Source organism: Saccopteryx leptura, chromosome 9 (genome assembly GCF_036850995.1).
Source record: "Saccopteryx leptura isolate mSacLep1 chromosome 9, mSacLep1_pri_phased_curated, whole genome shotgun sequence".
NCBI lineage: Eukaryota > Metazoa > Chordata > Mammalia > Chiroptera > Emballonuridae > Saccopteryx > Saccopteryx leptura.
The window spans coordinates 73,961,367-73,989,122 of record NC_089511.1 but is presented as its reverse complement, the minus strand read 5'-3'; the positions used below and the strand labels follow the sequence as shown (position 1 = coordinate 73,989,122).

General features: G+C 40.3%; 1 protein-coding gene across 1 annotated transcript; it reads right to left on the bottom strand.

The window, feature by feature from the left end:
- Window positions 1-1,138: 1,138 nt before the first annotated feature.
- OIT3 (oncoprotein induced transcript 3) lies at window positions 1,139-27,687 on the bottom strand. The gene is made up of 9 exons (XM_066349740.1): window positions 27,567-27,687; window positions 23,009-23,383; window positions 22,116-22,223; window positions 17,045-17,167; window positions 13,189-13,311; window positions 11,008-11,168; window positions 8,686-9,101; window positions 3,276-3,375; window positions 1,139-1,867 (listed from the first exon to the last, which is right to left on the bottom strand). The coding sequence occupies exons 1-9, from the start codon at window positions 27,625-27,627 to the stop codon at window positions 1,694-1,696; spliced, it is 1,641 nt and encodes a 546-aa protein (XP_066205837.1). The 5' UTR covers window positions 27,628-27,687; the 3' UTR covers window positions 1,139-1,693.
- Between the last annotated feature and the right edge of the window lie 69 nt (window positions 27,688-27,756).

Sequence of the window (27,756 nt, the reverse complement as noted above, 5' to 3'; positions counted from 1 at the left end):
TCAGCCGTGATGCAGCTTAGAATCCCCTGAGGAGCTCAGAAACCAAGACCCTTTGGGGGTGGGATCCACAGATAGGCAACACGTTTAATTGCGCCTCATAGATGCGTGTTTTACAAACTGAAAGCAAGACTTTCCACCAGAAAAAAAGATTATGACTCGCTTTATTGAGATACGCATTTTACTGTTGTGGTCTAGAACCAAACTGGGAACATCTCTGAGGTCGGCCTGTACTGATACTTTATAAAAGTGATTTTGAGGCTCTGTGAGGACTGAAGGCTAATAAGGTCAGGGACTGGCAAATAAAAACCTATGGACTGGATCAGGCCCAACGCCTGTTTTTATAAAGTTTTATTGGAACACCACCATGCCCACACATGTTCACGACTGCTCCCGTGCTCCCAGAGCAGAGTGGAATGGTTGTGACAAAGACTGTGTGGCCCCGACAAGCCTAAGATATTCACCCTTTGACCCTTACAGAAAAATATGGTAAACCCCTGATCTAGATTATTTTCTCCTTTCCTTTTCTTTTTTAAATTTCACTAGTTCCATTAAGAATTGTTGACTGTAGCCATTTCTGAAAAGAAAACCTGTTTTCTGATTTTTTGTGTGTGTGTGTGTGTGATAGACAGACTGATAGGGAAAGACAGACAGGAAGGGAGAGAGATGAGAAGCATCAGTTCTTCACTGCGGCACCTTCATTGTTCATTGATTGCTTTTTCATATGTGCCTTGACCAGGGAGCTACTGCAGAGCGAGTGACACCTTGCTCAAGCCAGCGACCTTGGGGTTTCGAACCTGGCTCCTCTGAGTTCCAGTCCAAAGCTCTATCCACTGTGCCACTGCCTGGTTAGGCCTGTTTTCTGATCTTATGTAAGCCCATAAAATTAATTGGCATATTAAGAAATTGGATTTAACCATAGATAAAATTTATCTCTGTGGTTTATGCTATTTATATCAATAAAATTTATTAAGCACCTATAAAATAGAGTATGGTATAATTTTATACATTCTTCTATTGTCTTATCAATCTGAGGGCATAGAATGCCAAATAACAGGGCAAATAATACCAAATTTTAATTTTGTCTACAGTTTAGTCATTGAACCACTTAAATGCATGTTAATAAGTTTGTTAGTAATATTTATTAATTAAAGATATTTCACTTAACACAATACAAAAACATTAAAAGAAAACACTATGCAAGAGAAAAACCGAATAGTATTTTTTAGTACACACTTATACTAATAAACTCCCAAATCCCCTTATATCTATTTGAACTGAAATTTCAGGGTATATTATTGACAGATTTGAGGAGTCACTGGGTATTTAAGTCATAGTTTCAAGCAACTATTTCATTTTTGTAAGTTCTTAATTTGAAATATTACACTCAATTTCTGGTACCCAGTGATTTATGGCAGAAAGGGAATGGAGGGAAGAGGTGTGAGCTGCTTTCTGTGTGGACAGCACAGCTTGCTCCCATAGGAGGATGAGGTTAGAACAGGGTATGGTGGTCAGCAGTGGTTTGACTTTTTTCGACCCCACGTTCCAGAATCAGAGTGAGTCAGTTCTGGGACTATGTCTAAGCCCACAGCATGAGGTTTAAAGAAGCATGGTATTCTAGCATGTTGACTGATGTTCTCAGAGGGCATGGAGGGAAGTTCCAAACAGGCGGGCAGCCCAAAGCCAGGATTTGGCCCTAGTCCTCCAAGTTGATGCGGATCGGGCCACCTGTTAGCATTTGGCTCTGCAGACCAGCTGTGTCCTCTCCTTCTACCGCCCCCCGGCGCATTCGCCGGTGGCAGCCCTGTGCACAGCGGGACCGCTCCTCCAGCCTTCCACAGACGAGCACCCGGCAGTGCAGAAACACTTCCTGGAGAGACCATAATCATAATAAACAAAAACAACAAAACAGCTATCGCTGGTGGGGCACTTTCTAGAAGCCACACACTATACCAAATGTTTCATATATTATATATTAACTCATTTTATCTAAGTGGCTACCCCTTGAGGCAGATGTTATCATCCCCATTTTACCCACAAGGAAACTGAGAGAGAGGATAGGGAACTTGCTCACATTCACATATGAATTAATGTGGCAAGCACATTGAGTCTTGTTGGTGATTGAAAACCCCACACCAAATAATTTAGGAAGTTGTGCAGGGCCAGAAGAGACCTTTGTGAAGGCAACATCGGATAACATTAACATCTTTGCTCCTACATCAAGCTGAGGAATAACACTGGCTCCTGAGCACTTCTGTGTAAAGTAGTCTCTCTCCATGCTTTGTCCCAAAGCTGACTAGTTGAGGCGGGAGATCAGGATTAGCCATCAGAGTTAGCACTTCTGGAACAGTGATGTCGCTGGAAAGACACCAGTACACTTGAGCGTGGTGTGGAAAAGGCTGTTGGTCTTTTAAATGTCCAGTTGTTGAAATGTACCAACAACTCTATTGAAACAAAAAACTCCATCTTAGCCTACTACGTACAGTTGCTTATAACACCTATATCCACTATGTACATTTTAAAAAGTGTAGCATATTCATTATGCATGTAAATTGTTACAATTTTTTATCTCCTTTTTCTATATGTCCATATTTCTATGCCATTTTAATAGCTACTGAATATTGCATTAATCACTGCAGCCCTGTTTGTTTTAGAGACTCTTCTCCACTCCTCTTACAACAATGCTCTCTAAACCCATCCAACAGATCTTGTTTTTCTTCTTTTGCTTACTTGTTTTTGAGAAACGGCCAGAATTGGAATTTTTAGAAAAAAAGATATGATGATTTTATGGTTATTTTGCATATTATCAGACAACTTTCCTGAAAGTATACCAATATATACTGCCACTATATACTTCTTATAATTTTGCAAATGTTGTGATTTATAATTTTTATAAATTAATATGTATAAAATAGTATCTTACACTTTTAAAATTGGCATTTCAAGTGCTATTGTTACTGAGTATTTCTCTATTTGTCTCTTCTGTGAGGGTTCTGTCCATATTCTTTGCCTGTGACTACAACACAGGCTTTTTAAGCCAGACCCACCCACAAGGATTCAAAGTTATGATCATACAGTATTTTGTTTGAATAAACACAATTATTTTATTGGGAGGGGCAGGTAATTATGACATTCATGAAGATGTTAAACTTCTAGATGGCCAGTTTTACGGCATATTTTATAGCAGTAACGCAGGTGTAACTGTGGACTCGTAGAATGTCAACACTTTGGGACATTAAGAAGAAAGGTGCAGGTGGGGAGTGGGGGTGTCAGCTTACCCTGTGGTCTTTGCCCACAAACTTGAAGACAGGGACCTGGAAGTGCTTCGCTAGGTGGTCCCGTGAAGTGTACTGCTTCACTGAGTCGTCCGAAACACAGCTGGAAGCAGCACAGGACAGCACATAAGACTTGATGGTTTAAACAGAGGTGGAAAAACAGTCCAGTCCAACGTGTCTGGTCTAAGAAGAGGGAAACTGGGTGGAGGAGGCTGGGCAGCACTCAAGCTTTTTGAGAATGAAGGAAAAATGAAATTCCCTTCTGACTCAGCCCTGCTCATTAGCACTGCCTGTCCCATCCATCATTCACTGTGCCCACAAACTGGGCACAAGGACCTCCTGTTAAGTCAATGTATTGAAGTATTAGCAGCAGCAGCATTTATTTTAAAGAGACCTTTTGACACAAAGGCATCTTTGTAAGGCCGTCATTTCATTTGTAATGTATTTCAGGAATTCTGCATTCTCATGCTTTATTATTGGTTTGAGAAGGCTTTTCCTTAACTAGGTTTCATAGATGTTTATAAATACCTAATAATGTATAAAAGAGCTGCATAAACATTCATGTTTTTAGGGAATAAATAGCTGTTCTATTGAGGAAAAGTCATTCACCTCCAAGTTTTAATTTCTCTTTTCCCAAATTCGATAATAAATTGTAGCTTGACAGCATTTTGGAGTTTTAATCTCAGTTCTAATGCTTAAAGTGACCTACTAGGTTCCCTCCCCTAAGGGTTAGCTGGGGGAAAAGAAGTATTATGGAGTCTCTAGTTTGAGGCCAAGGTTTAATATTTATTAAACTTTTCTCCTTTAAGGTTAAAGGCCAAAGATCACATTGTATTATCTTTTCCATTCTGAATTCTAAATGCATCTTTTTTTTCCTAAGTGTATATTTCATTTTATGGATACCTAGTAGTTCTTGTGTACCAGGCCAGGAAAAAAGTGGGGGTCATGGCCTGACCTGTGGTGGCGCAGTGGATAAAGCGTTGACCTGAAACACTGAGGTTGCTGGTTCAAAACCCCAGGCTTGCCTGGTCAAGGCACATACGAGAGTTGATGCTTCCTGCTCCTCCCCCTCTTCTCTCTCTCTCTATTTTCTCTCTATATATATAAAAAAAGAATAAATAAAATCTAAAAAAAAATTTTTTTAAAAGTGGGGGTCAGATAAAAAAGCCTGTGAAAGTGGACCCTTGCTCTGTGTGCTAACAGATTACTTTCTAGTTCATTGCTAATTGCTCTCTCATTGCAGTTGAAAAATCCAATAAAATTGTTTAAAAATAAGGCATCTTTGATGTATAACTACTACTATCTTATTCCTTCAAACTGAAGAGGATCTAGATATATAGCATGATTTCTGGGGGAGGGGGAGTTGTTTTATTTTTTGTATTTTTGTACTCATTTTCATTTTCCTTAGGTAAAATTAATTTCTACCATCTTCCAATTATGTTGTGTGATAAATCCTATTGCACAGCCAACCTGCACAACACACTGCTGGGTGCCGCAGAGGATATAAAGATGAATAATACAGTCTATGAAATCACGTTTACAGCCCAATATTTATAATAATAATGGCAACACGGTATTAAAATGACACTTTCATCTAAGTGTCTCAGCCTTTTCAATTTGTCTTTATCTAAAAATACTAGGGGTGCAAAATTGGGAATAAAAAAATAAAATAAAGAGAATTGAGCTGTGCTTACAGCGTATAATACACAATGGATTTCCAAGACGTAGGAGGAAATGTAAAACACATCACTAATAATTTTTTTTACTGATTAGATGTTGAACTAATAATATTTTGAAGAAATTGGGGTGAACAAAATATTCTATTAAATTTAAAAATAAGTAAAAATACAATTATTTTTCTCTAAACAAGAAAATTAGAAAGAGCTGTTTCTGGGTAACATATTATAGACCAGAACCCAGGACAGATTCTGGCTCTTGACCTGGTATTAGCTGTGATTAGACAGTGCTCGTCTGTCACCTTCAAGTTAATGTGCTAAAAGAAAGGAGTGATGATAATCCAAAGAAATTGGTTATCCAAAAGTTGTCCAATATTTGATTTTGGCATTCCATATGTTTCTTTTTCTGGAGATTAACTTTCTAATTCTACTTTGCCTACACTGGTACTAAATTATCTTGCATTCTTGCCTTGGCCTGTTGGCTTGGTACATTGATGTTCTGGGTTCAATTCCCAGTCAAGGCACCCAGAAGTGACCATCTGCTTCTCTCCCCTCCCGTAACCAGTGGCTTGGTTGGTTTGAGCATTGGCCCTGGGCACTGAGGATGGCTCAGTTGGTCCCAGTGTTGGCCTCAGGCGCTGAGGATAGTTCAGTTGATTTGAGCATCCAGCATCATCCCCAGATGGGAGTTGCCAGGTGGATCCCAGTCAGGATATATGCGGGAGTCTATCTTCCCTCCTCTCACTTAAGAAAAAAAAAAAAAAAAAGGATAGAGAAAGAAAACCAAGAAGGAAATCTTACCTTTAAAAAAATTATTTTGCATTCTCAAAGCATCTGCCAACTAAAACTAGATGGAGGGGAATCAGATATGTTAAATATCAGGGAAAACCAGCCTCATTTAAATGAAGCTGAGTGAATCATCAAACAATTTATAAATGTAAGCAAACTGCATTATGCTTATTAAGGGCTCTGCACTATTATGATAAATGCTCATTCAGTAATTCATTAGGCAAATCTTCAATGATCCTCATCAGAGCCCAGGCTTTGAAGAGGAAGAAGAAGAAAGGAAGGCTTCTAGTTCAGATTTGAAGGCTGCATGGAACCCCACTAAATCTTGAAGGACCAGTAAAGACCACATAGGAAGAAAAGGGGAAGAAGATTTCAGGCAGAGGAAACAGCAGGTACAGAGTCAGGATGTTATTAAAAACTACAGAGTTTGGGACATGCTCAGAGTGGCCTTTGGCAGGAGCAGAAACTGGGGAAAGTAGAGGTCAGAAGGTGAGGCTCAGTGAGCCACGCTGTTATCTTGAGGGATTATCTCATTTGCACCATTACTGTAGTACCCATTATTGCACTGGAGATGGGACTGTTTGCCTGTTTACTAGATAGGCCTAGCCAGCTGTATTGAGTTCTTGCCTCTACTTTTTAAGCATTTTAATTTCTTCCACAGTTTTTCTTTTACTTTTTTTTTCTTCCTGCTTTATATGTGCTGAGAGCTGGAAAATTAAATAGCACAGCTTCTTAGAACTGTCTAAAATAAAAGATGTCCTTAACTGAGGGCCTGAATAATGAATATATAAATAAACTCCACAAGCTTTATTGAGATTGCAGGTTACATGTTTTCCCAGTGGGAGAGTTATGATTATACATTTATTTTTGCAAAAGTAAAACTCTGGATGTTAGAGAATGTTCACTATTTTGATGGCAGTGATAGCTTCGTGAGTGTGTATGTCAGAACTTACCAAACTGTACTCTGTAAATATATATACTTACTGTATGCCAGTAGTACTCCAATAAAGCTGTAGAAAAACCCACTCTCCCCCTAAAAGTAAATCAGTTCCCTAATCTACTTAGCATTAAGGATGTGACTAAGAAAGATAAATTAAAAGATGATGCTTCTACTTTTCCTTTAAAAACTTTCTGGAGATCACATTAAGATGGCAATAAATTCAACAGACTACACAGCCCTGTGAGACCTATTACTGGCCATCCAAAGCAGATCAGAATGACAAATTTTCTGTATTCTAAAAATGCACTAAGGAGACTGCCTGAATCTGAGGCCAGAAGCAATCTTGCTGGTAAACAGTCACACTTACCAACCAAAGGGAATCAAGAATCATTAAAATGTTCTCAGCAGAGGTGTGACAATATACATTTTCCTTTGACTGGTACCCAGAGACTTTGTGGAGCTGAGAGTGAGATTGAGGAGCTGTGTTAGGAAGCCGTTCCAGCTGTCCAGGTGAAAGATAATGAGGATTGGAATTAAGTCAGGAAGAGTGGAATGAAGAGAATTAGGTTGGGGGTTTGTTACTTTTTAAAAAATGCTTCTCAGTTGATTGTAATGTGTACCAGGGGTTGAAAGTCAACATGCAGGAGACGGTTAGCAGCAGGTGAAGTTGCCCGTGGTGAGAGAGCTGCAGAAGTAAAAGCAAACTAGAAGCTTCTGAGGACCTATCCGGCCTGTCTGGCCTGTCCGCAAAGGGCATGGTGGGAGGCACACTTGTGGTGATCTCACGGGACCATTTCCCTTTCTTAGCTGCAGCTCCTGACCCAGCCTGAGATGTGTCCCACCTGACACTCCAACCCCAGTGTAAGGTTTCAGTGCATAGAACCTGGGAATATAAGCAAAGGGTGGGGTAACTGCAGAGCTTCCAATGATACCTTGAGACACACATGGTTCTTATTCCAAGGAGCCTTAGGAAATATGGAAATCTCCTTCGTATAAAACAAGCTAACAAAAACAAACTTGCTTTAACTTTCTTCACCTAAAACCTACCACGTACTTCTTGATTACCAAGTTTCTTAAAAGCGGAGTCTACATTTGCTGCTCCCACTTCCTCACCCCCCTGCTTCTCAGCCCCCACCTGGAACTCATGCCATAGCCCCTCAGAGCAGGTTAATCAAGCCTATAGTTTGGAACACCAGGGGTGATTCTCTCTTTGATCTCTATTCCTGACCTTGTTCCTGGGTCTGATACAGATGGCCCACTGCACACTGAACTTCTTTTCTTATGCACCCTGCAGGTCTCAACAGTCAATATTATTATTTGGAATTATCATATTTAATATTTTAACCTAAAAATCTGCTTTTCTGCTTACATCATCTTGTCTTCATTAATGGAACCTAGGCAGTCACCTGAGCTAGATTTTTTTTTTTTTTTTTTTTTTTTTTTTATTTTTCTGAAGCTAGAAACGGGGAGAGACAGACAGACTCCCGCATGCGCCCGACCGGGATCCACCTGGCACGCCCACCAGGGGGCGACGCTCTGCCCACCAGGGGGCGATGCTCTGCCCCTCCGGGGCGTCGCTCTGTCGCGACTAGAGCCACTCCAGTGCCTGGGGCAGAGGCCAAGGAGCCATCCCCAGCGCCCGGGCCATCTTTGCTCCAATGGAGCCTTGGCTGCGGGAGGGGAAGAGAGAGACAGAGAGGAAGGCGCGGCGGAGGGGTGGAGAAGCAAATGGGCGCTTCTCCTGTGTGTCCTGGCCGGGAATCGAACCCGGGACCCCTGCACGCCAGGCGGACGCTCTACCACTGAGCCAGCCAGCCAGGGCCTGAGCTAGATTTTTGACTCCCCTCCCCCTTACCAGTTTTCACCTCCCAAATGTCAATAAATGGTTTCTGAACTAATTAAGAGCTCACGAGAGTACGGCATCATTTTGGGAAATGACTGAGTATACTTGTACACTCAGTGATCGGATGTGAACTGACAATAATTAACCGCTAAGCAGCATAATTACCCATCCCGGATGAGGTAGTACTTCAGGATCTCGTCGATCTTGGAAGTGGGGGTGGCGAAACAGCTCTCCACCAGGCTCTCTAAGCCACTCACGTGCACCAGGGGCTCAATGCCAAAGTAGAGGGAGTCTCGAAGCTTGAGGGTGGGCAGCGCTTCCCGGTAAGGCTCTTCAAACTCATTGTCCTTAAAGATCTCCAGAGTGAACGGGAAGATTCCGTGACTGCGGCCCATGATTTCCAGTGGGGCGTTTCGAAGGTTGGGAACGTATCCTTCAGAAATGGTGTACAGGCGCGGAAACTCACAGGTCACAGGAATCAGCAGTTTGCTGGTTCGAATGATGATGTCCCCATTGCTCCCTGGGGTCTGCTTGGGTAGACCTGTCACAAGGTTGCTAGCCACAATCTTGTCATTCACTACCTGAGCCCGGCCAGGGTGAAGAGAAGAAAGAGATTTATAGTTATTTCTACAAAACTCTTTTTTCTTCTCTTAATCATAACAATCTCCAAACCCCAAAACACATTAGAGATTTGGTTGCCGAAGCCTGAAGCTTTTTAATAATTTTTTTATACTGCTCATGGTCAACCCACACATTCCTTTGGAATATTACTCATAAAACCTGAGTGGTGCAGAATCAGCAAATTCAAAGCTCTTGTGTTTTAGAAATGAATAGCTGCTGTATATTATTTTTTCTGTATTCCTAGACCCGGGGATCGTGCTGCAGCACGACCTTGTGCTGAACTCACCCACATGCAGAACTGCAGCTGTCACATTTACACACACAATTTTCAATTTTTAATGTCCAGCCTCAGTTGCTCCTCTGTGTGCCAGAAACTTGGACTCATCATGAGACATTCCATGTCATTATCCACAGATCTAATAAACACAATTTGCCTAAAACGGGACCACCTTCGCCTCAAATATCCCCTCCATATCTCACCACAAGGCTAATTAGCTCTCTGATTTTCTCTTAATCAGATTCAATAAATAACTATTTATTTATTTATTTACTTATTTTTGTATTTTTCTGAAGCTGGAAACGGGGAGAGACAGTCAGACAGACTCCCGCATGCGCCCGACCGGGATCCACCCGGCACGCCCACCAGGGGCGACGCTCTGCCCACCAGGGGGCGATGCTCTGCCCCTCCGGGGCGTCGCTCTGTTGCGACCAGAGCCACTCTAGCGCCTGGGGCAGAGGCCAAGGAGCCATCCCCAGCTCCCGGGCCATCCTTGTTCCAATGGAGCCTTGGCTGCGGGAGGGGAAGAGAGAGACAGAGAGGAAGGAGAGGGGGAGGGGTGGAGAAGCAAATGGGCGCTTCTCCTATGTGCCCTGGCCGGGAATCGAACCCAGGTCCCCCGCACGCCAGGCCGACGCTCTACCACTGAGCCAACCGGCCAGGGCCAATAACTATTCATTTAACCAAATGACCACAGGGGCCCTAGCATCCAGGTCCTCTTTTTCCCATCCATCTTGGACACTTCTGATTTCATTACGATAGTGCCTGCATAACCCCAACCGCCTCACCCCAGCACGCAGGGCAAATCTCTGGGAGCACAGTCTTCTTTCCAATGTGAATCATTTGCCAGTCTGTCCGCATTGCTCATTCACCTCAGCATGAGCTTAAGCATTCCCAGCTCTAGGACGTGCTTTGTTTCCCATCTGGAATGCCCTTTCCTTTCCTCTCTGCCTGTTTAACCCACACACATGCTTCCACCCCAAATGCAAATCCTATTTGTCTTGACTGCTCTAGTGTTTGTCCCTTTGTGGTTTCCTACAGCACCTGTCATCAGGATCACTATCTCTCTTTTTTTTTTTTTTACATTTTGTGTGTATCATCATCTCAATACTACGGTATATGATCTTAAAAATCATGAATCTTATTTCATATACCCCTTAGACTCCCCAGCACAGGGATGTGCACAGATTCTTGGATGAAAGAATAAACCTTTTGCCTTCACCTGGTTCAATAGCTGAACTCATTTGCTGCCTCATAAATGGACCACCATCTATATCAGTTGCTTTCTTCAAGTAAAATAATACTGGTGCTGATGCACTCAGGAAAATGTCTACAAATATTGGAGAGATCAGGCTATTTATGAACAAAACTTGTAGAATTTGTCTTAATTTTCTATTCTCACAGTGCCAGGACCACAGTAGATTCTCGATATATATTTGTTAAATGGATGGCATTTCATTGTTTGAAATCCATTTTTTCATACAGAAATATTTCATCTAGTACACAAGCCATACCGCATACCTCTGTCCACTACCTCCCAAATAACTGGCTTTTGGTCATTCCCCAAGTGTCCTCCAGGAGGAACCTACATCAACCACTGTGCCACACGTCTTGAGGGAGAAGAGGATATTGACATGGGTGCCGTTGGACACTCCTCGGCAGGAGGTATTCGTCAGGAAGAGCTCCAGACCGCCAACCAGGTCCCTGGGGATGCTCACTTCAATGGTGCTGGACTTGCACAACACAGGGACTGCAGCAGAAAGGGGCTGCTGTTAGAACCAAGAAACCCAAACAGGAAGAAGGGTAAGGAGGGCTTCTAGAATAAATCATTTCACTGCCATGCAACCGGAACTTTTTGTTCTAACCTCAAGGAAATCTATGAGGCTCAAAACAAATTGGTAACTTTGACCAGTGGTGGCATAGTGGATAGAGCATTTACCTAGGACACTGAGGTCGCTGACTTGAGTGTGGGCTTGCCAGCTTGAGTGTGAGGTCACTGGTTTGAGTGTGGGATCATGGTCCCAAAGTCGCTGGCTTGAGCCCAAGGTCACGGGTTTAAGTAAGGGGTCAGTCATGGGCTCAGCTGGAGCCCCCTGGTCAACGCACATATGAGAAAGCATTGAATGAACAACTAAAGTGATGCAACTATGAGTTGATGCTTCTCATCTCTCTCCCTCTACCTCAATCTCTCTCTCACTAAAAATGAAAACAAAACAAACAATACAAAACCAAAAAAACAAACAAAATAACAAGTTGGTGAATAAAACCAGGACTCCTAACTCTCAAAGCTGTGGTCAAATAATGCTCTGGATGTATATTACTCTATGAATGAGGAAATATTTGTTCAAGTTTCAGTTCAACAGACATTTTTTTTCAAAGTGTGGCTAGCATAAATCCATAAACTGAAACACCCAAAAGATTAACTTTTAGCACAAAGACAGTTTATAAGCAATCCAGAAAATCTACTGCTTTGATACAGGCTAAAATTATATAATGGCACTGCATTGACTTTACTATTAATTACTGCTCCATAAAACAGGTAATAAAAGTAGTGGTAGTGTACTTGGGGAAGAGTTCCAAATTGTCTTTGCTTTGTTCAGTAAACCATAAACCCTGACTATAAATTCCACTTCAACTTAATATAAAAAGATGGCTCACTTCTTCAGACTCCAGAAATGCTCTAAAAGTAATACTTAAGGGTACTGTCAGAAAATATGTGAGGAGAATATCAATATTTGAGGTTATATTGTAACAAATGGTATGGTAAAAAGAAATCAGAGATAGTTGCTCATTAAATATTTGCTGGATGAATGAATTAATGTTTTGGACATAAATAACTAGATTTCCAGGAAATAGTTCCCAGAGGATTGTTGATGCTCATATTGTAAGTGTAGGGAGAAGAACCAGTTTTCTGAGGCCTTCAACTTAGTTTTACAACCCAATAATCTGGTTGAAAGCAGAAGACCTGCCTTAATGTCTTACACTTCTGAATTGAGTATTAGTTACAAAATTAATAACAGAAATTCAAAGAAAAAAAAATCAAAGGTAAAATAGCAAGTTAACCAAATGATCCAGCAATCCCATTTCTGGGTATTCACCCAAAAGAATGAAGAGCAGGATCTCAAAAAAGATGTTTGCACACCCATGTTCATAGCAGCACTCTTCACAGTAATCAAGAGGTAGAAGCAACCCAAATGTCCGTCAACGAATTTTTGAATAAACACATGTGGTATACAATGGAATATCATCCGCCTTATAAAGGAAGGAAAACCTGTCATATGCTACCACATGAATACCCCGTGACTATTATACTAAGTGAAATAAGTCAATCACAAAATGACAAATGCTATATGGCTGGGGGAAAGAGAAATGGGACGTTGGTTAATGGGCACAGAGTTTCAGGTTTACAAGGTGAAAAAGTTCTGGAGATCTGTTATACAACAGTGTGAATATACTTAACACTACTGAACTATACACTTGAAATTAGTTTAGAATTTAGATGGTAAATTCTATGTTAAACACTTTTTATCACAATTTTTAAAAGAGCAAAATAAAATTAGTTTTTTAGTAATCTTTTCTCAGGGATCTTCTCTTTTGAGTGATTCCCGAATGAAGATGCAGGGTTACACACTACCTGTTGGAAAAAGCTAGCATTCTAAAAGATGAGAACCTTGACACACCTGGGTGAGGAAGGCAGGGAGGTTAGCAGGGGCCGGCAGGGAGGAGAGAGGAAGTATGAATCAGAGGAGAGGTCAAGCCCATGCATGTACCTTGGCAAGTGTGATTATCCTCAGACAGCACCAAGCCCCGGGGACAGTCACACTGATAGCCCTTCTCAGACACAAGGCAAGAATGGCTGCAGCCACCATTGTTATTGTGGCATCCTTCAATGTCTGCAATAAAAAACAAGAAAAGGGAATACTGTAATTTTGGAGTCCTCTTCTCCCCAAATTCTGGTTCTTGGGATGGCACTTTGCACCAGGGGTTATACTTAACTCACCACAGTATCACTGGCGCCTAACAGTCACCGAGTCATGTAGGAAAGTCCACAAAATATGTTTATCAAATGTTATAGCTACAAAGAGCAATCTTATAACATCACAGCTCTCCGCACTTATGCTGGTCATTTTATAGAATTCCCTTCAATCTGGGTTTGTCTATTTTTCTCATGGTTAGACGATGTTTTGGGGGAAGAAGACTCAAAAGTCATTTCTTAATTGCTGTAATATTTTATTCACCCAATTCAAAATTTTATAGAGTATTATTGATGTAAAAGGGACAGAATGTAAATTTAATTGGACCAGTTGGATGGATTGGAGTTCTTGCCAGTTGGCTGGATCACCAGCCCCTCTCCCCAGATAGTTAGCAGTGGGGTATATGTCCTGGGCTGACATCACACTGTAAAAATGAGGCCTGGTCTGACCAGGTGGTGGTGCAGTGGATAGAGCGTTGGACTGGGATGTAGAGGACCCAGCTTCAAAACCCCGAGGTTGCCGGTTTGAGCAAAGCTCACCAGCCTGGACACAAGGTTGCTGGCTCGAGCAAGGGGTCACTCAGTCTGCTGTAGCCCCCCAGTCAAGGCACATATGAGAAAAAAATCAATGAACAACTAAGGTGCCTCAATGAAGAATTGATGCTTCTCATCTCTCTCCCTTCCTGTCTGTCTGTTCCTGTCTGTTTCTCTCTCTGTCTCTGCCACAAAAACCAAACAAACAAAAAATATGAGGCCTGGACAGCCCACGAAGAGTTCTCTCAATCAAGCTGTTCATGACATTTCTCTTGTGGGGCGGTTTTTAAAATTTTCCTTTTTAAAAGTTTTGCATTTTCAAAAAGCATAATCAAATGGACAAAAAGGAAATATATGCAGTTGAAAACTGAAGAAACTACTACATGATTTCATACTAAAGGAAAAACAGACCTTTGTGGGCTCTGGACATTATCTTCTAGGACAGGGGTCATCTAACCCTGGCCTGTCATATGTTGTAAATAGAATTTTATTGGCACACAGCCATGCCTATTCACTTACCTATTCTTTATGGATGCTCTCTCACTACAAGGGCAGAGTTGAGTATCTTCAACAGATTCAATATGGTCTACAAAACCTAAAATATTTACTATTTGGCCTATACATAAAATGTTTGCTGACTTCTGTTCTGGGGTATGATAAAAGGGAATGTTTTCAAATCATCCGAGATACTCAAGGAAAGATATAAATTGATTTCCAGTTATAATTCTCAGCACAATCATAGTAAAATAATTGCTCTTTGTAGCTATAACATTTAATAAATATATTTTGTGGACTTTCCTACATGACTCAGAACATCAGTAAATTAACTTGGGATAAATTAATTTTTGTGAAACATATGGACAGAATAAATTTGTAATGAATTGATATTTGCAAAATTTAAGAGGGATTAAACTATCACCTGTTTATAAATTTGTGTAATTAAAAAAAATAAAAGTACTCCTGTGGGTTTTTGAAATAGCTGAAAATTATATATAATAACATAAAAGACAGCCTAAAAATATGCTATAAGATGTTAAAAAATCAACATTAATAGGAATAGTTTTTTTAAAAAAAGATCTTCCTTAAGTCAGTCAATTTGTCTGGGTCTCAATTTCAATATTTATAAAATTAAGGGATGGACTACATGTGCATTCAGGTCTAAAACTGCAAAGCACAAAATAAATTGAAATTCTAAGTTGGCTTAAAGGATTTAAGTATCTTATGAGGATGCACCAAAAAGTTTAGAATGGGTGCGTCTGGCAAGGGGATTGAGGGGGTTCAGTTATCTTTCTTTTATTCCTCTGCATTTTCTTCTATAAACTTTCAAACAAAACAATAAACATTACTAAAAATTTAAAGAGACTTTTGTTTCTAAAAAGATGCAACTATCTAACAGACTAGCTAAAGAAACAAATATGTTTGAACTATCAATAAAACTTAAGGATTATAAATATGAATCCTATTCATACAATGTAACTCATATACAAATTTTATCTTCTGCTAAAATATTTTTCAGTTATGATGATTAGGTTTTAAAAATTATATGGGGATTTATTGTAATATTTCTGATAAAATTCTCATGAATAATTACCAAAGTTCCTCCTGCAACATATCACTTATATTCAAATATGCAAAGATTGTTGCATAAAATAATTAAGATTTAATGAAGATTCAGGACATTACTCTTATTCAATAAAATTTAGAAAACATTTTTCTTGTTATCAGGGACAGTAGTTTAATATTCTGGTTAATGGTCTCTCAGTTAATAATGCAAACTTCATTGTATGGAATAGATTGTGGGCACTAGCAGTAACTTTTCCTTTTGTAGAAGTATCTTATTATTTTGAATATAACTGGAATAAAGTGAACTCTTGTAAGCAATATTATAACTCTATTTTTCTACAATTCAATTATCCTGTGGGACAAATCACACATCCTCTATAAATAATAATAATAATAATTAAGTCATTTATATCTTCATGTAATCTGGAAACAGTTGAGTTTTTCCTCTTCAATTCCCAATGTCATGAGATTTAGGCTAAAATAGAAGTGTTCACATTTTAGTTGTGATAATTTGCAAGAACAAATGTGCCTTAGAGAAGGGACATTATCTAAGTTTCATATATAATGGTAAACCATTTCCATTTCAATGATTTAACATATTACAAATTTTAATTGCTTAATTGTATAAAATGTATACAGCAGTTTTGCTATTGAAATAGATACTTTTACTCATCTTCAAACAATGTATTAATCTCTAATAAATGCAAAACATATGGGGGTGGGGGAGGGAAATGGCTTCAGGTAAACCAGTTTCCCAAACTTCTAAGAAGGTAAGACTCATCTACATAACTTGATAAAAACACAAACTCTAAAGGCCCTTCCTGCCCCACTGAACCAGTCTCCAGGAGAGAGACCTGGGAGGGGCCAGCTTTAAAAGCACCCAGGTGATTCTCCTTAGAGGGGAAGTTTGAGAAAAACTTCTGTAAACCATTTGTAATGCCACTGCCTCTATTACCTTGCAACTCCAGGTGTGCTCCTTGGAGCCAAAGCATTGGCGTTACCTTGAAGTTAATTATTTAGAAATGCAATATTTTGGCCTAATTTTAGACCTACTAAATCAGAATCTGCATTCTAACAAGATCCCAAGTGATTCATGGCACATTAAAGATTGTTAAATTATTTTATGTATTTATTTAATGAGGAAAGAGAGAGAAGGGGGAGGAGCTGGAAGCACCAACTCCCGTATGTGCCTTGACTAGGCAAGCCCAGGGTTTAGAACTGGCGACCTCAGTGTTCCAGGTCAATGCTTTTATCCATTGCACCACTACAGGTCAGCACATCAAAGTTTGAGAAACATGAAATACCTATTTTTATTTTCTAAATTAAGATGTGGCTCTTTACCTCTTACAAAATGCAATTCCCTCCTGTGAAATCTTGGAGACAAAATTAACAGTGAATTCTCTCTGCAAGCATCCTTAATGATGATGAACCCTTTCTATCATTTCCTTACACAGCCTGTTACTCTCCTCTAACACTGAGCGTTTCATGAACATCAAAGACTAAGCCCATGACTGGGTCTGAGCTCTTGCTGTGAATCCCTTCATACCCATTCTCACCTTCACAAGTTTTGCCATCACTTCTTAGCACACGGCCAACCCCACATGCACAACGATAGGAATTTTTGAGGTTTACACAGATCTCACTACAGCCACCATTGTTCTGTTCACATTCATTTTCATCTGTAGAAAAGAAACAACACCTTTTACATTCTTCTGAGGAACTCAATATTTTCAACCCCCTTAGCAATATCTCCACTTCTTTTAGATTCTATTAACACACTTTCACAGTTCAGTTTCTTCACTGAGACCCAGTATAATCACTCTTATCAACCTCAGCTCCTCCACCAAGTCATGTGTCCATCTGCCCTCTGCTGCTTGCCAATTCCCTCTTAAGGGCAAAATTGTGGGGAAATAAAGTTCCTTTTGTTACCTGGATTCATTTACTTATTTGCATCAGTGAATCTCACTTTCTTCAATGAGTTCCTAAAGATTTGCTAAATAAATACAAACTTAGAAATCAAACTGTTTATTTATTCATTAATTTATTTTAGAGAGAAAGAGCAAGGGAAAGGGAGAAAAGCAAACATTGATTTGTTGTCCCACTTATTTATGCATTTATTGGTTGATTCTTGTATGTGCCTTGACTAGGGATCAAACACACAACATTGTTGTATCTGGACGATGTTCTAACCAACTGAGCTAACTGGCCAGAGTCTCAAACTGTGTTTTAGATGCATTAAAGGAATTTACATTGCAGAAGAAAATATCTGACAAAATTGATGAGGCAGTCTTCTATTGTACATGAACAATTGCCCTCAAAGTCTCTTTTAAGTATTGAAATACTCCCACATTGTGTTTATACAATGATTGTTAAGTCATTTTAAGAATCTGATGAAAGATAGGAACACTTGCCATAAAAAAGTGCAAAATTGACAACAATTGCTGACCCCCTCCCTTCTACAAAGAAAGAAAAGGAAGCTTGACAGCTAAATTTGTCACGGCTTGGATCTGGGACCCAACTCCCACTAGATGGCAGGAAGCATGCTTTGGGCCCAGCAGAGGAGATGAGCTGAAACCGAAACCCTGCCCGGGACCCTGGCAAAGGTGTCCCCACAATGCAGTGGGGAGTAGAACTTTGCTCTGAGGCTGGGAAGCAGGAAGGTGGCTCTCTGCATGAGGCTGTATGAGAGAAAAAAGCCCCAGGAAACGACAGAAGCCGCAAGTCCGACCCTGCCAGGGTTAAAGTATGAACTTACCCTTCCAAATGGTGTGGGGATATTGAGGCTGAGAAATTAATGTAAAATGCGGCCTGGACTGGTGACGCTTCTGTGATGCCTGACAGAGCATCTGAAAAACTGTTCTGTAGTAAAACTTCCATAAATCGGGTAATAAGAATAGAATCCCCACCCAAAAAGACAGCTACATCAGAAGATGGTTTGCTATAAAGCACTAAGCATGAGGAAATGATCGCTATAAGAGAGAGTTGGCAAGATAACAAACAGGAGGGACTGAACTGGAGATAAACAGAATACTAAACCACAATACAAGGACTTTAAAAAATCAAACAGATAAAAGATAGTAACCAAAATAAAAGAACAAGGCAGAATAAAAAACAAACATGTAGAACTTAAAAATATAGTCAATAAGATTAGACTTCAGTGGAAGGCGAGAGGCGCTGGCCGCTGGCCCGGATATGGCTGCCCCAGTGCTCAGGGAGGCCTCTGTGTCAGGCCTGGACTGCGTACCTTGAGACTGACTTTTTTATGTAAAGGAGAAATAAGCTGGTACTCATTTAAGCCATTGTTATTTGAGGGTCTATTATTATTTACAGCCTGACTTAGATACTATGCCCCAGCAATTCCACTTTTATGGGTATGCTCTATAGAAAATCTCATGCATGGGGTAAGGTATCATTTTTATGTTTATTTTAAGAATACAAAACAATGCTATCTATTGTTATGGCCACGTACATGAATACTAAAGCATAAAAAAAGCAGCCAGAAGAAAAGCACTAACTGCAAAACAGTGGTTCTCCCTGGAGGGTGAGAGAGAAAAATGAGATGGGGTGAGATGACTTGACTTGTATCTGTAAAATTTTATTTAAAAAAAAGAAAGAAAAGCTTAGCTATAGTCAAATCTGAGTACGTGAGTGTCTGTTATATTATTTTCCTATACTCTTCTCTGCCTGAAAAATATTACATAATTTAAAAAAATTAAAATTATATTACATAAAAAAATTAGGGGAAAATTGACACACATGCACGTAAACACAAAACTTTTGCCTCTAATTTCAGGGAATTCATGATCTCCCTGAAACTGACAGACAGGCCCCAGGTCACAACTGGGGACTTCCCCTACGGACCAATAGGCAGAGATGTCCAAGATACTTGGTTAAGCAAGAGACCTGTATGGTGTGTATGATATTCAACCCTTGGTATAAAATAAAAAAATGGCAATAAATTAACATATATATTTACATTTTTATATTTGCCTGAAGAAACCCTGGAAGCATACATAAGAAAATAATACAACAGTATATTTGGAACAGGGTGGAGAGAAGTGGAACAAAAGGGGGAGAGCTAGACATTTAACTGTATACCTTTCCTGCTATTTAACTTAGAAACTATGTAAAGATATTACCTATTCAAAAGTTATATTAAAATAAAGGCAAAGAAATGAATGGATGAAATTTATTGTGGTGATTACATTGTAAGGTGTAGGGGGTCTTTGGGTACGACAGTCTCGACATAAACAATGTTTCGAGTTTACGATGCTCATTCCCATAAAAAAATTGAGACATAAGTGTTTCAGTTTATGCTGTTAGCATCTTTCTTATGAACTACGTGGGTGAACTAGTCTAGCTGTGCATGGCAGAAGAACACGCAGTAACGCAGCATATGAGTCAGGGAGTTGGAGTCCCCCAGTATGCTCACCTATGCTATTTTGAAGTGTTAAAAGCGCAAGGGTTCCATTAGTGTTAGGCCAGGGTATGTTTTGATTTACATCAAAATTCGGATTATGTCACTGTCATAGGAACAAAACTGTATAGTAACCTGAGGACCCTCTGTATATATAAATGTTGAATTACTATGCTGTACATGTAAAACTAATATAATATTGTATTTCAGTTAAAAAATATAAATAAAATGAATGAACAAGTTCTGCCTTAAAATAAAGCCAAATATTTTCCAACAGATGCGTATCTACGTGTGTGTTGTCTGAGGTGTGAGAGGAGACTGCAAGAACCATTGTCTCCTGCACCCCAAACATTTTAGCATTAAATCACATGGTCCAAATGGACCCAAAAGCCCTAACAATTGTTATGAGAGGGCCTAACCATGCTCCATAGGGTGGTCAGTGGATTCATTTAGGAGATTGCAGAACAAAAGCTTTACTAAAATATGAAGCCATTTATGTATATCCCTTTCATTCTTAGCCCCTACTGCATTCTGACCTTGTTACTTCTTCTTGAGAAGGTGTGGGGCAGGCCTCCCCTTTCCTACTAGACTTCTTTTAAATTCATTTCAGTTTGAATACAAAAAGATTCATAGCATTACAGGGAAAAGACATGATCTTCAATCTTGGATTTTTCAACTCCATTTTCTTCCAGTTATAAACAACAAAACGTGTACAATTGAACAGCTCTGGATTTCCTACAAGTGATCTAACCCCCTTCTTGCTACTCAGAGAAACCAAAATTATATTAATGAAGCTCTAGGATTATATCCCTAGATAATTCTCAACCAAAGCTATCCAATAGAAATACTAAGGAAGCCACACAACTAATTTAAAAATATTTATATTTAGTAGTTGTATTACATTTTTAAAAATAAATTAGTAAAATTAATTTTAATAATATTTCACTTAATCTAATATCTCCATAATATTTCCACATATAATCATCATTAAAATTATTGAGATGTTTTACATTTTTTAAAACTAGTCTTCAAAATCCAGTGTACTATCATTACCAGCTAGAAGCAGCGGTCATTGGGACTTGGATGTGAGCTGCAAAGTATAGAATTGTGACAACAATTCCAGTGCCATGTGGACTTTTCCTGGATGTGGATTTTTCCTGGACTCCTGCTCCTTGTGACAGCTCCTAACAGACTGAACTGGGGTTGGGTTGCATTTGCAGGGATTTGGCATGGTGTTGGTGCCAATTTGGACTTGGTGAACATGTTAAGGACACTACTCTTTTATGGATTCTTGCTGTATTGGCCAAGAGTTTGCTTAAAGGCCTTAATCACTGTAAAAAAAATAGAAGACTGGATAAAGAAGATGTGGCATATATACACTATGGTATACTACTCAGCCATAAGAAATGATGACATTGGATCATTTACAACAAAATGGTGGGATCTTGATAACATTATACAGAGTGAAATAAGTAAATCAGAAAAAAACAAGAACTGCATGATTCCATACATTAGTGGGTCATAAAAACGAGACCAAGAGACATGGACAAGAGTGTGGTGGTTATGGGGGGGGGGGGAGGAAGGAGAGGGGGCGGGAGAGGGGGAGGGGCACAAAGAAAACTGGATAGAAGGTGACGGAGGACAATCTGACTTTGGGAGATGGGTATGCAACATAATTGAATGACAAGATAACCTGGACATGTTTTCTTTGAATATATGTACCCTGATTTATTGATGTCACCCCATTAAAATTAATAAAATTTTATTTATAAAAAGAAAAATCCAGTGTACTTATAGCATGTCTCAATTTGGATGCTAAATTTTCATGAGAAATACTTGATCTGTATAGAGTCATAAAATTTATAATTGGCTACTCTAGTTATCCCACACATTTTCAGTCTTCCGGTGACTGAATTCAGGATCAGTTTTTAAATTAAAATTAAGTAAAATTAAAGTTTTGTTTTTCGGTCATGCTAGTCACATTTCCATAGTCACATGGCCAGCAACTCCTGGATCACCCAGCACAATTCTAGACTATAAACATGATACAAATTTACCTTGAAGCTTCAGTTATGAACTAAAAAGGCAAACACCATTCCAGCTGTTCAGAGACAAACTGGAAAAACGATAGAGCTCTGAATCAGGAAGAGCTTTTGATTTGTCCCTTTGATCTTTAATAGCCTGTTTCTACTTCAAGATTAGTTTCTTACCGAAGCATGTCTGCCCGTCAGGGCCTAGCGTGGTTCCTGGGGCACACGTGCACTCTCTGGTATCCAAGCAGCTGCCATGGCAGTCCTCGTCACAGATGTCATAAAAATCTATGGAAAGATAAAGAAGACCTTTTGTGAGGGGCTAGGAGCAGAGGACGTTCTCACTCATGAGTTCAGTCATGGGGTACTAGCTTCTAGCCAACATCAAGAGAATTCTCATTGTTCAAGGGTGACACGAATCCAATGGAAAGAGATACTACCCAGAAACATCTTTTGTCATTTAGATCAATGATTTCCAACTTCAGATCTACAGGCCCTTGGTTCTAGATTTTCTGTAAATCTAATACCTCACCAAATATGAGCTATAGAGTAAACATTATCTCCATTGTCTCCTACTTTTCTACGTACTCTATTTTTAAAATATATATAGAATTTGATGGAATTGATAAGACAGTAACTTACTTAAAAGTGTTACTGATCTAAAGTAGCTTATTCCCATATCATTTTTTAAAAAAAATCAATGGACACTAAGCACAGTGCTATCACCTGGATGTCTAATATACATTTTTAAAAGGGGTCTTTCGTATTCAGAAAAGTTGGAAATCCACTACTTAGATAATCTAAGCCAATATTTCATTTTCTATTGTTTTGTTCAAATGGAATGAAGACAAAATAAAACAGAAATGATTAAAGTCATAGCTCCTTTCCTTTTCTATTCTCCAGGAATTTTTCAGAAATTCAAGAAGAGGCCTCAAAAATCACAATCTGGAGGTATACTTGGCCCTATATCCATGTTCCTCAGACCCTGAGATACTACATAACTGAATTTCACTGGGCACTTTTCTCTTTGATGTCTTGTTGGGGAGGACCAAGAGCACAGGGAGGACACTCACGACCACAATAGACATGAAAGCAGACACTGGGCCTGGTCAGACGATACACATAGTAGCCTCCCGGGCAGGACTTGACCTCCACTGTGGTGTTCCAGAGGCAGCAGTTCCCATTGAAGCTCGCACAGGCCTGGCGCAGCACAACACCATCATCTTCTAGGGGGTGGCTGCCATTGAGCCAGACGGGTGCATGGGTTCCACAGTGGTTTTCTGGTATGCAAAAGGTGGGCATGGCATCTCCTGCCATGCTCGTGAAGCGGTACCACTCCCCATCCACATGGTTGTCACATTGAGGTGGACCTTGAGACTCATCAAATTGGTGGTCAGTGTTCCTCCAGGGCTCGTTCAGACTGATGTAAGCAGAACAAGGATCTAGGGCTGAGAATGCAAAGAACACCTCAGATCACATTGCCAGCAGCCTGGGTCCACCTTCTTTGTCTTGTGTTTTGGCTTTCTGAGGTTCAGAAAGAAACAATCTAAAGTCCCAAAAAGTAGCTGTTTAAGATTCCCCAAGTTGACTTAGGCATGTTTCACAAACAACTTTTACAAAATTATTTCAAATCTATCCAAGGTTTAGTGTTAGCGTTGGGCTAAACTTTTTACTATCGTAATCAATTGATGGAAGGATAGTTGTTCAGAACAAGGCAGGTTAGGGTTACAGACAGTGTCATTGAACTCTGCTCTAGTCAGACAATATTTTGAGTATTATGTTCACACCCGAAGGCTATACTTTATGTCAGTAATGGACAAACTTGGTGTTCAGATAAAGGTGACCAGACTTAGAAGGAAGCCTAAAATTGTTTACTTGGAAAGAAGCTGAGAACTATAGCTTGGAGAAAAAAAGAGTGAAGAGTATGCATATCACTTTTCAAACTGGGCTTGTGGAAGAGGAATTTGGTGTCCTGTTTCAAGAACAAGAACAGATTGTTATGGGGAAGCACATTTTGTTCAGCTATCCAGTAATGGAGGGGTGTCACAGTGTGGTAAGCTGTTCAGCCTTGGACATTTTCAAAAAGTATTTGGATGGTCATTTGTAAGCAAGATTACAGATGGAATTTTGCACTAGTGGGAAGTTTGACTTGATAATGAATGTGCAAAATTCAGTCCACTGAGGAGGAAAAGGCCTCTGGCACACCAGCTGCTTTGAAATAACACACAACACTGGCAAGTAGTTACCAAGGATAGTTCCAAAGTGAATATCATGTTCCATCAGCCTATTGAAAATGTCATGAACTTAGTCTATTCACAATTAGCCATGGCATTGCTATGTATAATACAGCAGAATTTTTCAAGCATGCATTTTTAGTGCACACCTCAAATATTTAATCAAAAACATTTTAATGACCAAAGACATCAATATCCCCAATATTTTACTGCTTCCCTGAATTTCAGGGAAACATTGAATCAATGCAGGCAGATTGTCTTATGAAGACTCTATAAAACCAAGAAATTCTACAAAGAAGCACTAGCTAGAGAGTACTGTCCTTCTTAATGCATGTCATGCTAATTGAATTGAAATTATAGGCAGGGAATTCACATTAAGGCAGATATATTTTGTGGGCAGGCATTTCAGTTTCAGTTTTAGCAAATAATGCACAATAATTAAATGTAAAGGGACCATGATCATAAAGTCTACATTGTCTAGAAAATATTTTGGATTTTCCCAGTCTACATTTCAAACTCAAGTTACTCTTTAAACTTCATACCTTTGTACTGGTGGGTGTGCCTAGCACTAATGGCCCCAACAAATGTAAGATAGTTTGAGACAGGAAATAAGTAAGATATTACATTTTCTGGAAATAACACACTTTCACAGTTGCACACACAACTGTATCCTTTAAGATGGTCCCTGAGGGATCCCAACCATGCCCTAGATCAGTCTGATGTACCTTGAGGGGGAGAAACATCCCCATACAGACTCTCCCCTCTCAAAAGGGAAAAATTCCCTCATCTGTTCTTCCAGCAGTGGGTTTCCAGGGCAATTTCACAGGTGATTATAAATTCATAGAAATATTCAATTCATTTCCTTGGCTCTAAGTTTATAAGAAATGGTTAGGTACTTAAATTTTAATGGCTTTTACAGAAATTCCTAAACCACCCTCAATAACTATTTCATGACTTAGAAAGTTTTTCCTTAAATTTAACTGTCATTTCTTGTGCTGTTTGTTAAAAGTTCACTTCCTCTCCTGTTATAACGGAGACATAGCACAAACAGGAAAGATTTTCCTACTATCTCCTGTAAAAAAAAGTAAATAATTTTAAAAAATAACCCGCCCAGTATTTCTAAGATTAAATATTCCCATTCATCTCCACCCCCTTTTAAGGCAGTAATTCAATCCTTTAATAATCTGTTCATTCCTATTTTCAGCCTCGGGGCATGCAGTCCAGAATTCGGTATTATGCACACAGCACCCTAAACTGCTGGTATACATGCTCCTCAAATGAGAGCTTCAGAACAACAGCCCTGGGTTCTCCTTTAAAAGGTAAAGAGGGGCCCTGGCCGGTTGGCTCAGCGGTAGAGCGTCGGCCTGGCGTGCGGGGGACCCGGGTTCGATTCCCGGCCAGGGCACACAGGAGAGGCGCCCATTTGCTTCTCCACCCCCCAACCACCCCCCTCCTTCCTCTCTGTCTCTCTCTTCCCCTCCCGCAGCCAAGGCTCCATTGGAGCAAAGATGGCTCGGGCGCTGGGGATGGCTCCTTGGCCTCTGCCCCAGGCGCTAGAGTGGCTCTGGTCGCAGCAGAGCGATGCCCCGGAGGGGCAGAGCATTGCCCCCTGGTGGGCAGAGCATCGCCCTGGTGGGCGTGCCGGGTGGATCCCGGTCGGGCGCATGCGGGAGTCTGTCTGACTGTCTCTCCCCGTTTCCAGCTTCAGAAAAATACAAATAAAATAAATAAATAAATAAATAAAAGGTAAAGAGGGCCTTTATTAGGAGACCTGCCAGCCAGCCACCCTCGGGCCACCCCTCTGGGGTCCCCACACTCGGGACACAGGGACATCTGTGCATCCCAGGGTCGGCAACTCGAGATGGCGGAGCACAGAGAGGTAATGTCAATGTTCCTGCCCTTTTGTCCCAGGTTTGCAGAACCAGTCTCCAGTCCTTCAAGTTGCCACCCTTCCCTCCCATCAGGCTCAGGCCTGGGCCCTCCTCTTCTTTCTCCCTCTCCCTCCCTCCCTGTCTTCTTCTTTTCTCCCCCAGTTGGCTTCCTGCTTCCCCACCACCTCTCCTTTTCCTTCCCTACTTCTTTTCTCACTTCCCCTCTCTTCTCAGGGCAAGACCCCCCCCCATGGCCAGCCCCCACCTTTTCTCTTTCTTCTCGCATTCAGGCAAACGTCCTAGAAGTCCCAGAAGGCCAGGGTGGGGGGTGATAAGGGAGGGAAGGAGGTTGGGGGGGATCTGGGAAGGGAGAGGTACAGGAGACCCTGAAAGAGAGCGAGAAAGGAAAGAGAATGGGAAGGGGAGCAGAAGTTAAGGGGAGGATTACTTTTGCTTAAGAGACTCTTGTTAGTTATTGGGCAGCAGTTCAGGGTGATTAAACTTACCTCAAGCTCATCTTTTTTTTTAAATAGACTATTAGAACACTTTTAGACTTAGAGAATAATGGAGAAGATAGTACAAAGAGTTTCCACACACCCCACACCTGGTTTCCCCTGTTATGATACATCATACTGTGATACCTTTGCCACAATGAATGAACCAGGGTTGATACATTATTATTAACTCAGGTACTTAGTTTAATTATGTTTTCTTCATTTTAGCCTTTGATTTTCTCTCTTCTAAGATTTCATCCAGATACCACATTACATTTAGTTTTCGTGTCCTTAGGGTCTCAAACCTCTCTCTAATGTGTGTCCTTAAAGGTGCTAGAGCAAGGCCCAAGGAACTCTGAAGCTATAGATCAGGGCCAATGAAATACTGAGCTACTCAAAAGTGCCAAGAAGAAATGTTCTATCTCCACCTCCTCTCACACTCTCTTCCAATTAGACTTAAATTCTATTGGTAAAGGGAGACGGACATTTGTTAGTAACTGGAATCAAAACTGCCTTGTTGGCCAGTTTTGTGCCAAAACTGGAGAGGGAGACAGTTTAAGGCTCACTCAGTCTGTGCAAATGTCATATTTTTAGGTGTCAAGACTAAGAAGTTTGATTTACTAGATCTGTGCCTTTCATGGGGTTATAGCTTTCAGGCCCTTGAAATCATTAAAGAAAAACTCTATCTTCAACTCTAAAAATTATTGTTTTGCTCTTAAAGTTGTAACTATAAAAGCGCCTTGAATATAAAGAGGTTAGAATTCCTTTCACATGTACTCCAAGTAATATTTAGTGAGTGGAAAGCTGTTGGGTGTGGCGGGTCTGTGGAAATCTGGCTGCCCGGGCAAGAGGCTAAATGGAACATGAAGCAGAAATTCTCTGAAAATACATCTTCATAGGTTATCAATGACTTTTCTTACACTGTTCTAGACCCAGTATTTGAGATAGTGGACTCTAGCTCTGAATACGTATGTAACAGCAGTTTCCTACAACAAGAAGTTCAGTACGCCAAGCACTCGACACTAGACTCACCCATTGCTGCCACAGGTGCAACTGTGAGGAAGAGGCAGGTGAGAAGCAGGAACAGAGGCATCTTTCTGAGTCAGCCACCAGAGACAGACTGGAAAATCCTCTTAATTCCACTTGTCCTTTGTCCCCCTTCTTTTTCAAGTGCTTTAAAAAAAACAGCCTCAAGGCTCTTATGAAGAGAGACTTTTCAGTA

Coding starts and splice junctions, on each gene's coding strand:
- OIT3 (XM_066349740.1), bottom strand. CDS start 27,627: ATGCCTCTGTTCCTGCTTCTCACCTGCCTCTTCCTCACAGTTGCACCT. Junction 22,224..23,008: donor CTTTCATGTCTATTGTGGTC/GTGAGTGTCCTC, acceptor ATCTTTCCATAG/ATTTTTATGACATCTGTGAC. Junction 1,868..3,275: donor TTGTGGGCAAAGACCACAGG/GTAAGCTGACAC, acceptor TGGTCTCTCCAG/GAAGTGTTTCTGCACTGCCG.